General features: G+C 37.8%; 1 protein-coding gene across 3 annotated transcripts; it reads left to right on the top strand.

Annotated features, from left to right (window-relative positions):
• The first annotated feature begins 1558 nt into the window (after positions 1-1558).
• hsf2 (heat shock transcription factor 2) lies at positions 1559-16207 on the top strand. 3 transcript variants are annotated; one of them, XM_066707556.1, is made up of 14 exons: positions 1559-1743; positions 3034-3142; positions 3495-3622; positions 4172-4296; positions 4795-4870; positions 5457-5518; positions 5858-5936; positions 6198-6322; positions 6667-6924; positions 9621-9878; positions 10257-10362; positions 11779-11835; positions 15209-15269; positions 15428-16207. In XM_066707556.1, the coding sequence occupies exons 1-14, from the start codon at positions 1651-1653 to the stop codon at positions 15709-15711; spliced, it is 1821 nt and encodes a 606-aa protein (XP_066563653.1). In that variant the 5' UTR covers positions 1559-1650; the 3' UTR covers positions 15712-16207. The 3 variants fall into 3 exon arrangements, with proteins under 3 accessions (XP_066563653.1, XP_066563659.1, XP_066563665.1); XM_066707562.1 differs by lacking the exon at positions 11779-11835 and having other exon boundaries at positions 1560-1743; XM_066707568.1 differs by lacking the exons at positions 1559-1743; positions 3034-3142; positions 3495-3622 and adding an exon at positions 3988-4081.
• The last annotated feature ends 303 nt before the right edge of the window (positions 16208-16510 follow it).

Genomic DNA, 16510 nt, shown 5'->3' with positions numbered 1-16510 from the left:
GCTTCATTATACCTGTAGTGGGTATATTACTTGTGAAAGCCCTCTGAAAATATTGAACAACATTTACAGATAAGCAAGGAGCAGCCCAGTTGCATCTGAGGTTGATGATGTTCAACTGAAGGGGATGCAGGGCTTGAGACAATACAACCTCAAGTTTAGATTCCTAGATACAGAATCCTAGCCTTAATCCAAAACCCAAGCCTTACCCAAAATCCTTACAATTGGGTGATATCCATTGGAGTGTTGCTGGTGAGAATTTCACTCAGTGCCAACCCAAAACATTACCCAAGAGTATTATTCATGTATTAAATTATTAGCAACACCCTCACTGGGGCTACTTACAGCTGTCATAAAATACAGACATTCCAAGGAACTTAGTACAGTATGAACAACAACAAACAATGTACATCTTCAGTCCCAAAAAATAACTCAAAGCGGGAGAATAGGTTGCTGGGCCTAAGAGGACGGTAGTCATGGAAATACTGAAATGCTTGTGAGTTTTTCTCAACTTGTCTCTATCATCAGGCAAGATTGCTTTTCACCGCCATCTAGTGGTATTAGAGCAAACCTACATCAGGGAAGTCATTAACCCTGTTTGAGTGCCCTACAATTTGCAATCCAAAAGGTAAATGTACAAAAGTCTTATCAGGCCAATAGATAAATGTCAATGCAGATTTGAAGCTACCAGTCTGAAGGGGTTAGGAGGGAAGACAACAACCAAGAGTATTTTTGTGGATGGCTAGCATATGTACATATTTTCAGATCATGTTTCTTAGTGGAAAAACAAGATACTATTTTCACATAACATTTATATTGTGAAACAATACTTGAATATTTACAAATGTAATTAACTTTGTGAAAACATTTGTTTCAACATTTAAACTATTCTATTCAAAAATTAAACCTCAAAGGAACTACATTATAGTATGTCTGGTTGTCAAGGCTACAGTCCCTTTATCCCATGACAGCCCTTATAAATGTTTACTGTAGTCATGGCAATACCAAAATTAAGTGCAGGAAATCAAAGTGAACTCATTGTACAGAATGGAGTGGGGTAGTAAACCCCAATACAAATGAAAAACTAGAGCTTAGCACAATATATGTCAGGCACATGAAAGCAATGGGATAGCTGCCAAATTACCATGCAGATTTACGGAAAAAGGGAGGTTGTCATTCATGTATTATAGGTGGAGTCAAACTGAGCTATCAAATTTAGAAAGCAGACCAAAACATAACATCTGCAATGAATACAGGTTTAATATGCGGTTCCTATTAATAGATATATTTTTAAAATCTTGCAAAATGGTTCTGAATGATTGATCTCCCTGCAGGCATGATGGCCCCAGCTTTACGCTGTCTCTCCAGGCACGCTGTGCGGATGGACGGCTCTGATTGGTCCAGCGCGGATGGACGGCTCTGATTGGTCCAGCGCGGATGGACGGCTCTGATTGGTTCAGAGCGGACGTCGGCGGCGTGTGCGGACAGCTTGTTGTTACACGTGAGGCAGGTTATGTAAGTGCCGACGCACCAATCAGCGCGCCGCTTTCTACCGGAAGTCGCCTGCCTTCTTGTTTCCGCTCGGATGACTGGCCTTGCTGCCTTGTCTGAAAGGGCTGCATCGCATTTGTTTTAAACACGGTTAGCAACAAAATGAAGCAGAACTCCAACGTCCCCGCGTTTCTCACCAAGTTGTGGACGCTGGTCGAGGACTCCGACACTAATGAATTCATCTGCTGGAGCCAGGTAATAAAGCACACCTTCAGAGTGACAGTTAGCGAGCTATCAATGGACCTAACATTAACAAAGACATCCATCTCTGGGAATGGGAAAGAGCAGACAAAATGCTCGTTTGACCAAATACAATCACTCATTTCTGTAATTGTAAGTCTATCCCTGTCACCCGAGGCATTCGCAGTTATTAGACGAATTTGTGTGTGTTTATCGTGATGGTATTGTTTTCTGGATATATTATGTCAAGCTCAGTCAGACGCATCTTTGCAATGCTTCCCAGACCTGGCTGTGTACGTCTGCGTCTGCGTGGCGTGTTAGTGGGAAGACAGGGATGCTATTTATACTTGATGATGGAGTCGGGTGTTGGGATACTTGAGTATGACTAGAAGGGAGAATGAATGAATGGCGGTTTTGATATCGTTACATGTGTAATAATGAGATGCAGAGCTGTGCTGAGCCTGCTTGTCACACAGCTGCGCTGCAGTCAAGGGTGGCACCGACACATGGGACACGGGCTGGGGAGCGGCGTTGCGCGGAAACACAATACAACAAAATCAATGGGAGTTTTTGGCCTTTGGCTTCTTTGTATAATAACTTGAAAGGGATTCTGCTTTTTTTGCTGTCAGGTCTTGGTGTAGGTGACAGAATAATGAGTGTCTTCTGCACGTCTTTATTATTGACTTGACAGGTGGTGTTTGTTGTTGAGTCGGTTTATTTCTGGTGCTGTTGCCAGTATACTGTGCTGTCATGTTCACTCTATTGGATTATACAGTCAGCTGTTTGCTGCACATTTGCTTGGCAGAAAACACTAAAGGTAGCATAACAGGAAATAACCCGGGGAATGAATGTGTAGCACACAGCTGACTATTCTGATGCAACACTTGGCAAATGCTGCTTTAAACCTAAACAGTACATTTAGGTTTATATTATATTAAATCAAATCAGAATATAATCTGCAGATGGCAGTACAAACTGTACTTTTAACTTTATTTGCTATTAGTTTTGCTGCAGGGTGTGGGGATATAAAGTGATTTTAGATGTTATGCTTATGCATTTTAGGACTCAACAGTCACTGGATATATTCAGTGCTATTTCAGTTCCTGCAGTTAGGAACTCTTTACAGCAAGTGAGCATAAAAGACAACAAAGATGCTTCCCTTTTGATCTACATTTAAACTGGTTTACAAATGTACTTAAACAAGTATCTATCTATCGCAGTGTAATATTCTTATATCACCAGAATGTATTTTAAAGTAACACATGCATTGTTTTTTATTGTGTGTGTGTGTGTGTGTTTCTAAAGGAGGGCCACAGCTTTCTTGTGCTGGATGAACAGCGATTTGCCAAAGAAATACTCCCCAAGTTCTTTAAACACAACAATATGGCCAGTTTTGTCAGACAACTCAACATGTGTAAGTACTTCTCAAAAACACCAAAAATCCTTAAGTTCTCTAGAACTTAAAATAAATGAATACAGTAAGATGTTTAATCCTGCAAGGGATTCTGTGAACTTTTGATCCAGTGCCTTGAAATATGCTGAGTATTGCACTCTATGTAACTGTGCCTTTTTCTGCTTGCCAAAACACAATAGCATTTAAAGAAATAATTTAAACGCGTGGATTCAACGGTAATATGAGGGAAGGGGCCATAGACAGACCAAATTGTACCTGCCAAGTGTCACATTTTGCAGTTTCCAGAAGTCTCTTGGCCACTACATTTCTCATGGTCAGGGCTAATAAATGGGTTAAATAAAATGTTTTGCAGATGGATTTCGCAAGGTAATGCACATGGACACAGGCATTGTGAAACAGGAGCGCGATGGGCCAGTTGAGTTTCAGCATCCATTCTTTAAGCACGGGCAGGACGACTTGCTAGAGAATATCAAAAGAAAGGTACCAGCAAGAACTTATGAGTTGAAATGCAAAATAACTTGCCCATGCATGCATAAACATATAATTTGCTATCTCAATTTTAGTTTTTGGTGAAAATTATCCAATATTAACCTGCATTGCAGCTGGAGTATTTTTAATTTGTTGAATCAGATTTGTGTATATGGCTTCAAAACCTGTGTTGCATGGCATTTGTAGCATGCCTTTTGTGTCCTTAAGTGTAACTGAGAACATGTTACAAGAGTGAAGCTTCAGCAACACACTGCATTAAGATCATTCACTTTGTTCTTAGTTTGAATAAATCCAGACTTTTTTTTTTACAGAAAATGTACATATTTTTATTTGTATTATTTTTTTATGTCCCTCAGATAATGGCCCATTCCAGCAGAAGTTTGTTTTTGAATGGATAACATTTGTTAAAGGTCATTCATAATGCATACATTCAAAGTCAGGCAAAGTAAAGTATGTAAAGTAAGGAAAGATATGTGTTCGCTTATGTACTTTTGTGACCCGTGTGATGAATTGTTGTTGTAATATTGTGTATTTTTCTAGGTTTCTTCAGCGAGACCTGAGGAAAATAAGATGCGTCAAGAAGACCTCTCAAAGATTCTGTCCAATGTTCAGAGTGTCCATGGGAAACAAGAGAGTCTCGATTCGAGACTCACCACCCTGAAGAGGTATGAAAGTCATTCAGTGGAGTGTATGCAATAGAGGCTTGAAATTACCACAGTGGTATGTAACTCGGATGTATGTCATATCACCTGCTTTTAACAGTATTTTCACTTTGCATAAAATATTTAATAAAGTTTATTCAATTTTTTAAAATGGTTTAAAGTATCAAATACTTTAGGGGGTGAAGGAAAAAAGGCTAAGTTCAGCATTTACAATAAGGTGCTTACGTACAGTTTAAGGTGCATATGTTCAGCATATGCCGTGTTTAGGTATCTGTGGAGGTCAATGTTTGATGGTGACAGCCACATGAATAAGAGATTCATTTTACAGGGAAGGGCTAGTCTGTTGTGATATCACTGTGAAACAGTTATATTGAGATTACCTGAAAATTGTGTGAAAGATGCACAGATGTCCTTTTTACTTTTAAATGACTTCTCTTCAGTTTGGTTTGTTAACTATATTTTTCATTAGAGTCGTCCCTTTTCTGTTCTTGAATTAAACAGAGAGAATGAAGCTCTGTGGAGGGAGATCTCAGATCTGAGACAGAAACACACCAACCAGCAGCAGGTCATAAAGAAGGTAAATGACCTCACTCACCTAATGCCAACCCAGCAGAAGTGTGTTTCACTGTATATGTCAGTTTCTATGCAACCTTTATCTCAATTAATGTTTATTAAAAGATTCATATTAGGTTTATGTCTTTATATATTGGTGACACAAGCCTTTGGCTCTTGGGGCCCACTTGTACTCTTTTACATGTACCAGACAACCCAGACCATGAAAGTAAAAGAGAGCCCTGTGTCTTGAATCAACTGTAAAAAAAATATTTGAATTTAAACTGCCATAGATCTTTTTATGAATGTTTAAAATGTAAGACCTAGTGTTCAGTGTTAATGGAAATGCTTGTTAACTCTCTTTAGTAATGATACAATCTAAATCCTACACCTCGTTATAAGTGGGCTATCGGTATAAGCCAACTGTGTCAATTCTCTTCTGCCATGTGATCCTCTGGTGAGGGGTAAATGTTCAGCCTATATATATTCTACATCCTCTGTATTTGCTTTTGTGTACGTGTGGAGTTAACGATAGTATTATCTTGGAAGATCATTAGCATAAAAGAATTAATGTCTTATTTGAAAGATCATTCTTACCTTTTTCCTTTCAGCTCATCCAGTTCATTGTGTCTTTGGTTCAGAACAACCATGTCATGAGCTTGAAGCGCAAAAGGTGAGCCTGCAGTGTTTCCGGCTGTTGGTAACTTTTGCACATTGATGTTGCATTAATAATAATGTTAAGTTTTCAAATTTGTCAAATCCGTGAATTGCTGACCAACCTTCAGGATACAATATTGTTTGTATTAATTCTTCTCATTCAACATTTGAGATTTTAGATTGATTAACATTCACGCTTGTTTAATATCCTTATATTTGAAGCATGATTTTAGATGTTTCAAATGTGTTTTTTGTTGTGTGTGTCTTTTTGGTTTTTAAAATCAGAATCTGTTTATGGTCCAAGTTGAACACGTAAAAACAAAAAAAAAAAATGTTCTTAATTTCTGATTTCTAGGCCCTTGATGATGAATAGCAATGGAAACAAATCAAAGTTTATCCATCAAATTTATGAAGACTCGGTGGAGCACAGCAGTGTATGTGGTGAAGATGAATGTGCATGAGGCCTGTGTCATTTCTGAAGTTTCACCTGTCCGCAAACAATGATTGGTCAATTGAGGAAAAGGCAGCCATTTTACAAACAGCCAATGATATTTACATTTCAGATTACAGTTTGCAAATTACAATCTTTACAATAATTTTAAAACACCATTTAATCTTATCTACAATCTTATTTATTTTTAGTTTTTTTTTAGTTGCTGGATGTTTTGTAATTGATTTCAAATATTTTCTTGAAGGTATCTGTTAATGGGTCAAACAATGTAAAGAAAAGTTCGGATGTTTCTGATGATGTTATAATCTGTGACGTAACTGATGATGCAGAAAATGCAGATGAAACTCCAACAAGAAATTCAGATCAAATGTAAGTTTTAATTATCGTCCTTCATTAACATTTCTAAACATTTCACATACTGCAGTGAAATAATATCCCACCCCAAAGGTCACATAAGTATTAATAAAGATTAACTTTTTACGTCTGATTATTTCTGGTTTTCTTAAATTGTAGAGATTTACTTTTTAAAGTAAAATAAAAAGTATTTTGGATGTTAATATTGCACATGAAAAACTGTATATTGTGTGAGCTAATAAAATGGTCCTGGGCAGTTGTTATTGTTGTGAAGGCTGAGGGAGAAAATGGTCAGAGAAGGTAGTTGTGAGTTCCACTGGATGTGATTTGATTTAATTTGTCTTTTCCTTTTCCTTAAGGGACATTGAAATTGTTGAGGTGCAGATTGGCGGTGATGGGGGAGTGGTTTTGGATGGTGAGCAAAATAAACAGATGGCAGACTCGCCAAAACATGATCTTCAACAATCTCCCAAAGCCATGTCAGACAGCAGCCTCGTGATGAGCAACGCTCTGGTCGAAAAGCCTGTAGGACTCACCACAGAAGACCCGGTCCAGATGATGGACTCCATCCTCAATGAGAACGGAGCCATTTCCCAGAATATCAACCTATTGGGCAAGTGAGTACCAGTATATTTTCATTTCTTTACCACATGAAGAGTTAAACAAATAAACAATTAGATATCGACATGTCTATTATTCTGTATATTTAACTATATATAGGTTGTGATGCCTTATTTTAAGTATGACAAAATTGGTGTGATTATGTCAAACAAATTCTGAGCAACAGTTGCATTGCCATAACATGGTTGGTTAGCTAATGTTATATGAAAAATCAGAAATGCAGTTACAGTGAGGGGAAAAAAGTATTTGATCCCCTGCTGATTTTGTACGTTTGCCCACTGACAAAGAAATGATCAGTCTATAATTTTAATGGTAGGTGTATTTTAACAGTGAGAGACAGAATAACAACAAAAAAATCCAGAAAAACGCATTTCAAAAAAAGTTATAAATTGATTTGCATGTTAATGAGTGAAATAAGTATTTGACCCCTTCGACTTAGTAATTGGTGGCAAAACCCTTGTTGGCAATCACAGAGGTCAGACATTTCTTGTAGTTGGCCACCAGGTTTGCACACATCTCAGGAGGGATTTTGTCCCACTCCTCCTTGCAGATCCTCTCCAAGTCATTAAGGTTTCGAGGCTGACGTTTGGCAACTTGAATCTTCAGTTCCCTCCACAGATTTTCTATGGGATTAAGGTCTGGAGACTGGCTAGGCCACTCCAGGACCTTAATGTGCTTCTTCTTGAGCCACTCCTTTGTTGCCTTGGCTGTGTGTTTTGGGTCATTGTCATGCTGGAATACCCATCCACGACCCATTTTCAATGTCCTGACTGAGGGAAGGAGGTTCTCACCCAAGATTTGATGGTACTTGGCCCCGTCCATCGTCCCTTTGATGCGGTGCAGTTGTCCTGTCGCCTTAGCAGAAAAACACCCCCAAAGCATAATGTTTCCACCTCCATGTTTGACGGTGGGGATGGTGTTCTTGGGGTCATTCCTCCTCCTCCAAACACGGCGAGTTGAGTTGATGCCAAAGAGCTCGATTTTGGTCTCATCTGACCACAACACTTTCACCCAGTTCTCCTCTGAATCATTCAGATGTTCATTGGCAAACTTCAGACGGGCCTGTACATGTGCTTTCTTGAGCAGGGGGACCTTGCGGTCGCTGCAGGATTTCAGTCCTTCACGGCGTAGTGTGTTACCAATTGTTTTCTTGGTGACTATGGTCCCAGCTGCCTTGATCATTAACAAGATCCTCCCGTGTAGTTCTGGGCTGATTCCTCACCGTTCTCATGATCATTGAAACTCCACGAGGTGAGATCTTGCATGGAGCCCCAGACCGAGGGAGACTGACAGTTATTTTGTGTTTCTTCCATTTGCGAATAATCGCACCAGCTGTTGTCACCTTCTCACCAAGCTGCTTGGTGATGTTCTTGTAGCCCATTCCAGCCTTGTGTAGGTCTACAATCTTGTCCCTGACATCCTTGGACAGCTCTTTGGTCTTGGCCATGGTGGAGAGTTTGGAATCTGATTGATTGCTTCTGTGGACAGGTGTCTTTTATACAGGTAACGAGCTGAGATTAGGAGCACAGCTCGGCTCGTTACCTGTATAAAAGACACCTGGGAGCCAGAAATCTTGCTGATTGATAGGGGATCAAATACTTATTTCCGTCATTAACATGCAAATCAATTTATAACTTTTTTGAAATGTGTTTTTCTGGATTTTTTTGTTGTTATTCTGTCTCTCACTGTTAAAATACACCTACCATTAAAATTATTTTATTTTTGAGAGAATTTATTTTTGAATATGGTGTTCTAGTTTTATTCTAGACACTCCAAGCTTAAGAAAAAAATGATACTGCTGTTCTGTAACAAATTACTTGCTTGTGAGAGAGATTATATTCTGTTATTTAATACGGTATTGTAGTTTTATAGTTGGTTATTTTGTTTTTTCTACGCAGTTATCAGCATATTGTTCAGTGTTTGAAAAATAAAGCCCAGTGGTTATTCTGTGATTTTGGCTTATAAATAGATTTATATATTTTTTGGTCATGGTATCGTGTTTCAGTTTTGAGTATTATGATAATAAACCTGATATAGGTATCGAAGTAAACATTCTGGTATCGTGACAGCACTAATCAAATGTTTAATTATCATATTTCATTATCCTGATTAGACTTATTTTCCTTATAGCTGCCATCCCCCCCATACACAAACCAATATTACACAATTTCAGAATTGCCTACAATACAATAGTGAAAAGCCAGATTTTTGGCTTTGGCACTTTTTTTTATGCGATTTATCTTTTAAAGGGGAGGAAAGAGAATATATATTTTGTAGTAGTGTACTATATGCATGTGGAAAATGTTTTGGAATGTTACATAACTCTTTCTGGGCTGCTGTGTAGGGCTGTGCCGGTGACAGATTTTTATATTGATATACCATTTAATAATTTACCACGGTGACGAGTACTGTTGCAGGGGGAGCGTGGTTATCCCGAAAAATTAATCACTTTTAATCACAATTAATCAAAAATAAAAAGGAAGCACGCTGGTATTAAGGATAAATAATTTTTCACTGTGGTGAGGCAGTATACTGTTTACCAGCACAGCCCTACCGCTGTGTTATGTTATGGCTTTGATTGGTGTTGCTTAGGCACAGAATCCCTGAGGGAGAAAAAGGTCAGAGAAGGTATTTGTGAGTTCCTTTGGATGTGATTTGATTGAATTGAATTTGTCTTTTCCTTTTCCTTAAGGGACATTGAAATTGTTGAGGTGCAGATTGGCAGTGATGGGGGAGTGGTTGTGGATGGTGAGCAAAAGAAACGGATGGCAGACTCGCCAAAACATGATCTTCAACAATCGCCCAAAACCATGTCAGACAGCAGCCTCGTGATGAGCAACGCTCTGGTCGAAAAGCCTGCAGGACTCACCACAGAAGACCCGGTCCAGATGATGGACTCCATCCTCAATGAGAACGGAGCCATTTCCCAGAATATCAACCTATTGGGCAAGTGAGTACCTGTGGATTTTCACTTCTTTACCACCTGAAGCTTCATTTGTGATAGTTCATGATGCTTTATTTAAAGGATGACAAAGCAGGTCAGTTTTACGACAAACAAATACCGAAATATTTCTGGATTAATTTAGTAAGCAGATGTTTAGGCATTCTCAGTTAGGCCACCCTTATCATACGGACATAAAAGCAACGTGTATAGATTGATTCATATTCCCCTAAAGGAACTGCATTAGTAGTTAGTTCAACATTAGCTATTCTGCCTTTTCACGCACCCCAGGTCTCAGCCACCACGTCTGCGAAAGAGTCAGCCTGGGTTGTATTTATGGTCCCACTCTTCCAATTCCAAGGACATCATATCGACTGTGTCTTACAGGGTTGAGCTGATGGACTATCTGGACAGCATTGACTGCACTTTAGAAGACTTCCAGGCTATGCTGTATGGCAAGCAGTTCAGCATTGATCCAGACATCTTGGACGACGTAAGTTTGTCATCGGTTCCAGTCTCTTGAGAGGAAAGCTAGAACGTTAGACAAAGTCCAGTTTCATGCTCTGGTTTAAGATTTTCTGCAGTGAAACCTCTATTTATATTAATTTGGTTTTGTTTTAAAACATTTACAGTAAATATTAATTTCAGTGATTATCACCAAGGCATACATTGTTTTACCTTGTCAGTTGTATGTATTTTTTTTAAATACATTATTAGGTAAATTTCAATGGGTCCGGAAGGCCTCTAATTTTGCCTGATGCCACTAATGAGATAATTATGTAGAACATCAAGCACAAAATGGATCAATCACAGAAGTCAGATATTTTTTCCCCCATAACAGACTACATAGATAATACTCCCCGGCTCTGTAGTGGCTTCCAGGAACCAAAAGGAACTGACTTGTATTAAATTGTGAAGGACAATTTAATAATTTATTACTCAAAATTATTAAACCTGGACCACCAAGAAAATGTGTTATATTAGTGAGCTCAGAATGTAGATGAGGAGCAATGACATCCTATAAATAAATTAGTAGGCTTTTGAAACCCCAGTTCCTTTTACTGCTCAGAATGAGTGACTTCGTGTTGAAGTTTTTCTGGGGGCCTGTCTCTGTGAGGTGGAGGACTACTGGTGAATCATGTCACTTTGAGTGACTTGTACCCACTGTCTTATGTGTTTTAATATCGCAGTTTCCCTCACAATTGTTTTTATTTTCAGTGTATGTAGTTGATCCTTTCCGTACCTCCATTTTAATTTAGATTGTTTTGCCATCTTTCAAAACTAGGGAAGTGGACATCAGAATTTAATTTTCAGCCACTTGCCCTTAAGGATTTGCCCTTGATCCCCTTCAGAAATCCCACAGAAATGGGAAAACAACTATATTTTCAACCTGGCTGCTTAGAAATAACCTAATTTGATAATCTGTAGTCAGCTAGTAAACTACCCACTTATGAGTGCAACAAAACTATATTACTCTATTTAAACTAAACCCAGTGTTACTACTAGAATTGAGTCATTTGTGTCTTCAATTACCTGCAGAAAAAATTTCTAAATAACAAGCAAACTATCTCAATCTGTTTGCCAACAGTTTTACCAAAGGGAAAATGAGAAACGGAAACTCTTACCTTCAATTTGGTCAGTTACTAAAAATAACTGTCGTGTAGTCCCTGGTTATCCACCTAAAAACTAATCTTCAGACCATTGAGTCATTGAGGAAAATATGGACTATGGTTTTTCTAACAAGAATATCATTGTCCAGGATTTTAAATTTTAAATATTTATTTTTCAGATTTGAGTTTAATCAAGCCATAGCATTATTAAATTAATACTTCACACATTTCTTTCTAGGGGTTAGTGGTACATTAATTAAATCCCAACATGAATTGATCTTAAATTTTTTCCCTCGTAGCTTTTCAGTCCAATTTGCCCGATGAGCACAAACGATTCCGGCGTCTCCACAGTTGAAGTGAGTTATATCCAGTAACTTGCTCAGTCAAATAGAAAGCCAGTAATATGTACTGCATTTCAGTTTGACATTTATGTAGTCTTATCTGCATCTTCTCGGCATATTTACTCTCATTACGTTTTCCACTTCCGTCCACTGGAGTTCTGAAAATACCTTATGAAGGCCACTGCTTTTCTCCAGGTAGAGCAATTTCCAATTCTCAAAGGGGTGGTTTCACAGATTCTGAATAGTGCTGATTAGCCTTGGACTACCCAGGTGAGTCTCATGAAACCAATCTTGAACCATGGGCTTGATTAATTGAATATAAAAAACATTATGAAACTAAATGGTAAAACCTTAAACTTTTAAATGGGTTAAGATTTTTTATCCATTTTCCAGTTAATTTCTCATTACCGCAATTCAAAAAGATGGTCATCAAGTAAAATAATCTAATTAAAGAATAAAGTGTATGTTGTCAAATGTCCAATAGTCTATACAAATAATTTATTTAAAAATCTAGACATCATCATATGGATAATATAGTGAAAAAACATGGTGTCCATCAACCCATTTCTCATTACCGTAATATTTGTTCATCAAAATCACAACAAAATGGTCAATAGTTTTATACTCCCATGATGCATCAACAAGAGGAGAAGATCAAAGATGGACACAAAGTATGCATATCTCCTCACTTTTATTCACCAAAAATGTAGTACTTGTATCTAAACTCCCTGTGTCTGACACTAGATTCTCATTACCGCTATTGGTATCGTCATTATTTTTATTAACATTTTTGATCAATATAACACTTTAAAAGGCTCTACAAGATGATGTATTAATTGTTAGCATTTTTCACTAGACCTCCTCATCACCGTAATGTATTTCATTGCAATATTGTATCTTAATAATATCCATTAATATTACAATTACTATTATGATGTTGATGGGTAGTGAGAAAATATTAAAGATTAACAATTACATTGTTATGATACTCAGGGGTGGGGGGCTAACATTTTTGGTCCCAAAATATCAAGTTATGCCTTTACTAGGCCGTTTACAGCATAGTGTTGCAGTGACAGGAAAATGTGTACTGTTCCTTGAAATAAGCCATGTATTTTTCGTAATGGGTGAGGATGCCCAATGTTTGATTTTTGCCCCTCCTAGAAATATGCATTTTCATTGGAAATCGGCTGTTTCCGCTGCTGATGTAGGAGTTTCTAGGTGAATGCACGTCTCCTGTTGTGAAACCTACATTCATCAAGAACATCTCCATAAATTACTTTGAGGTCCTTATTTATGTACAGGTGCATGAGCCCATTAAGTCTTTTGTATTTCATTGTGGAGCACGAATATGTTTTGAGTAGTTTCAGCGCACTGAATGATCGCTCCCCTGTTACTGTCGTAACTCGCATAGTTGCAAAAATCCATTCAAGAGTTCTCAGAACTGGGTAGGTACTGCGACCGACAGAGCATCTAGGACCCGCTTTGGTCGCATATCAACTGGCTGACGTGCCCAATTCCCTCCCCCTTCCACCACCTCATGAATGCAGGGACGATGATAGAAGACCTTTTGAAGCTGTTTATTTTCCAGAAATCAAAAAGTTTCTGATTTAACATTTCCCTTTATTGTCAATGAAGACTACCATCATGCTGCCTGCATCCTTTCAGTTTTTGTTTATTTTATTCAACAAAATTGCAGTTAAAGAAAGTTTAATTTTCTTACCTCCAATTTGAAATTCCTGACCCATGAATCTCAGGGTCTCAATCTGATGCTTCACAGAGGAAAGTTGCAAAACAAATCATAGATTCAGCTCCAGTTTCACTTTCACTTTTGAAGCTGGATATCAGTCAGATTGAGGTAAAGATGGTAATGGAGATGGTTTAGCCACTCTGGCCTCGGAACTCGGGTAGTTTTGGCCATGATTTAAAGAATCAAAGTTTTGTAATAATTTCCAGGCCCCTCCCCACTAAATATGTCAATTTTTTTCTCTTGGACATTATTCATTTGATTAACTGTAGATGTCTGATTTTGACCCACCTAATAGAAGAGTTGAGGTCAAAAATCCATTAAGAAAATGTGTAGTTTGATTGTCTAAGAAATAGCCTACTCTAATTTGCATACTAGGGGCACTCAATCGAAAATGTTCTGCTCATGAACCCCCTAAATGAAAATCCTCTATCCACCCCCAATACTTGATACTTACAGTGAGGGGGGAAAAAAGTATTTGATCCCCTGCTGATTTTGTACGTTTGCCCACTGACAAAGAAATGATCAGTCTATAATTTTAATGGTAGGTGTATTTTAACATTGAGAGACAGAATAACAACAACAAAATCCAGAAAAACGCAAGTTATAAATTTTTTTTTTTTTTCGTGTGGCAGCAATATGCTTCCGTAATATTAGGCAGAAAATCAAGTAATATTGTTTATTCTCGACCCTCTGGATGGATGTCTGCTTAGGTGACCGCCTGTATAGCCTATGCCTGGAGCCAGCCCTGGTTAATTTAAATTCAAGAAACATTTCTAGTGCTTTATGCTTTGATATTGATGCTGCACCATATCTATACATTTTACACTGCTATTTGATTAACATGAAACATGAAATCAAATACTGTTGATCTTTACTGTACGTAGGCTACTCAGTTGTTCGCAACCTGCTTATTTATCATTACCAAAATATGAAGTAATTTAATTTTTACTACCTGACTTGCACCTTCAATTAAGCTTTCCATAATATAGACCAACACTGTGAGTTAAGATGTTGTAGGTACTCAACAAAATGTGCTAAGGTAAGTAATTAAACATGAATTATTCCAAATGTTACGATCACATTCTTGAGATATATTTCGGTAATGAGAAAATCTTGAAAATATATTAATAAAGTACATAATTCTATTTTGTCCTTTACTATAGCTAGCTTAGGTCTACTTTTTATCATAGCAATTTAAAAAAAGTGGAAAAAAAGTGCATTGACAATTGTGCTTGTGACATGTTATTGCGGTAATGAGAAATTTCATTCACTTGGCACAACAAAAGCACTAAAACATACAAAAATAAGTAAATAGTCTCTTTGAAATCAACATTTATAGTGACTTTAGACCCTACTAAGCATACTCCAAATAAAATGTTGGTTAATATCATTTTTTAAAAACTCATAGAGATTTCATCACTCTGAAATGAGAATTTCATGAGAATCACCCTCCCATTGTTATTTTAGGTAGAGTCAGCCAAGCCTAGTGCTATTCAAGGTCTTTGAAACCAGCTGAGAATGTAGCAAGTTGTTTTCTTCATAAAATAACATACTTTGTTTTTTTTTTTAAACCTTTTTGATACTAAAAACACCACTTGAAGAATTTAACTTACTGTTGTTTATTTACTCCACAAACCCTAGGGGACTGAGCATCTAAAGGGAAATGTTGAGTTATCGTCCAAAGAAAACAAGACCGATACTGGTAAGGTCTATTCACGTATTAAGCTTGTGACTCACATCACCAGGTCGAAAGTATTAAACGAATACTTGGAGTCTCATGTATAACCTGTTATTCTGAAGGAAAACTGACAAGTGTCCTGCAGTACTGCAGTGTGACGATCGGTGTCCTGCTTGTTGCAGATAAGCAGCTGATCCAGTACACCACCTGCCCCCTCATGGCCTTCCTGGACGGGTGCTCCTCCACACTTGCCCCCGAGCCGGATGCTCCCGTTCCTGACCTGAGTGACTCACTGCTGCAGCACAGCGATGAGCCCCACAACCTGCTGGACTCGGCCCTGGAGCTGGAGGAGCCTCCGCGCAGCAAGCTGATTCGCCTGGAGCCTCTGACCGAAGCGGAGGCCAATGAAGCCACGCTGTTTTATTTCTGTGAACTGAATCCCGAGGCGCCCGGGCTGGATGTTTAAAGGGAAACAAGAAAGATGGACCTTTGTATATATTCATCAAAATGATGAACTATTTATTTTCCAGTATCTTTTGGTACAGTTCTGTCCTGAATCACAAAGGAAACTTAAGACATTACTCTTCTCGTTGAGCAAATACTGTATGTCCATTTAAGTGTAGCAGGGATTGACCAAAACTCCAGTGCATCAGAAGGGATGTGACCATAAAGTGGTTGCTGGTTGACATTTTCCTCACTTTTGTACGAACTGTTAAATTGTTCCAAGTTGTTAATGTAAGGATTAAGTTTCATAGTTCCTACTGAAAAACCTTGAAGTTCTCAGAGTACGGTACTAGTCTGGATGTAAAAAGCAATGTAAGTGCCTGTATTTAGTTCATTTCTGACTGGCTTTTGTCACTTATTTTGAACTATGCTGGGCTCTCTGTATGTGGTTTTGCCTATGCTATGTTTGTCACCGATTATATCAAGCTTGGCAGTAACAATAAATTGCAGAGCATTAAGACCGTTTCATTCATGGATGTATTTTTAATTTACATTAACTCGAAGGACTTGTTTAATTTTTTGTTCTTGCTTTACTTTAGTACTTAGTTTTCTACCCTTTAAATTAATCAATCTTGTTTTATACATTTCAATATTTAATTTTAAATATTTACATTTCAATAATGTAATTTTATACACATACATACATACACAATTTGCAAAGGCTATTTAGGTCAAATTATCAACTAATTAATATAGCTTCAATAACTAATGCAGCATAACACGTTTTTATATTGTCTTTTAAAAGGTGTTTTGTCACCAGA

The sequence above is a fragment of the Amia ocellicauda genome, chromosome 1 (genome assembly GCF_036373705.1).
Source record: "Amia ocellicauda isolate fAmiCal2 chromosome 1, fAmiCal2.hap1, whole genome shotgun sequence".
Classification (NCBI taxonomy): Eukaryota; Metazoa; Chordata; class Actinopteri; order Amiiformes; family Amiidae; genus Amia; species Amia ocellicauda.
Note: the sequence above shows the minus strand (reverse complement) of the source record. Positions and strands in the feature narration are given on the sequence as shown.

Bases quoted from the DNA above. Each gene is read 5' to 3' on its own strand.
- hsf2 (XM_066707556.1), top strand. From the start codon at position 1,651: ATGAAGCAGAACTCCAACGTCCCCGCGTTTCTCACCAAGTTGTGGACG. The intron at 4,871-5,456 runs GTAAATGACCTC...TTTTCCTTTCAG, and splicing joins AGCAGCAGGTCATAAAGAAG to CTCATCCAGTTCATTGTGTC. The intron at 6,323-6,666 runs GTAAGTTTTAAT...CTTTTCCTTAAG, and splicing joins ACAAGAAATTCAGATCAAAT to GGACATTGAAATTGTTGAGG.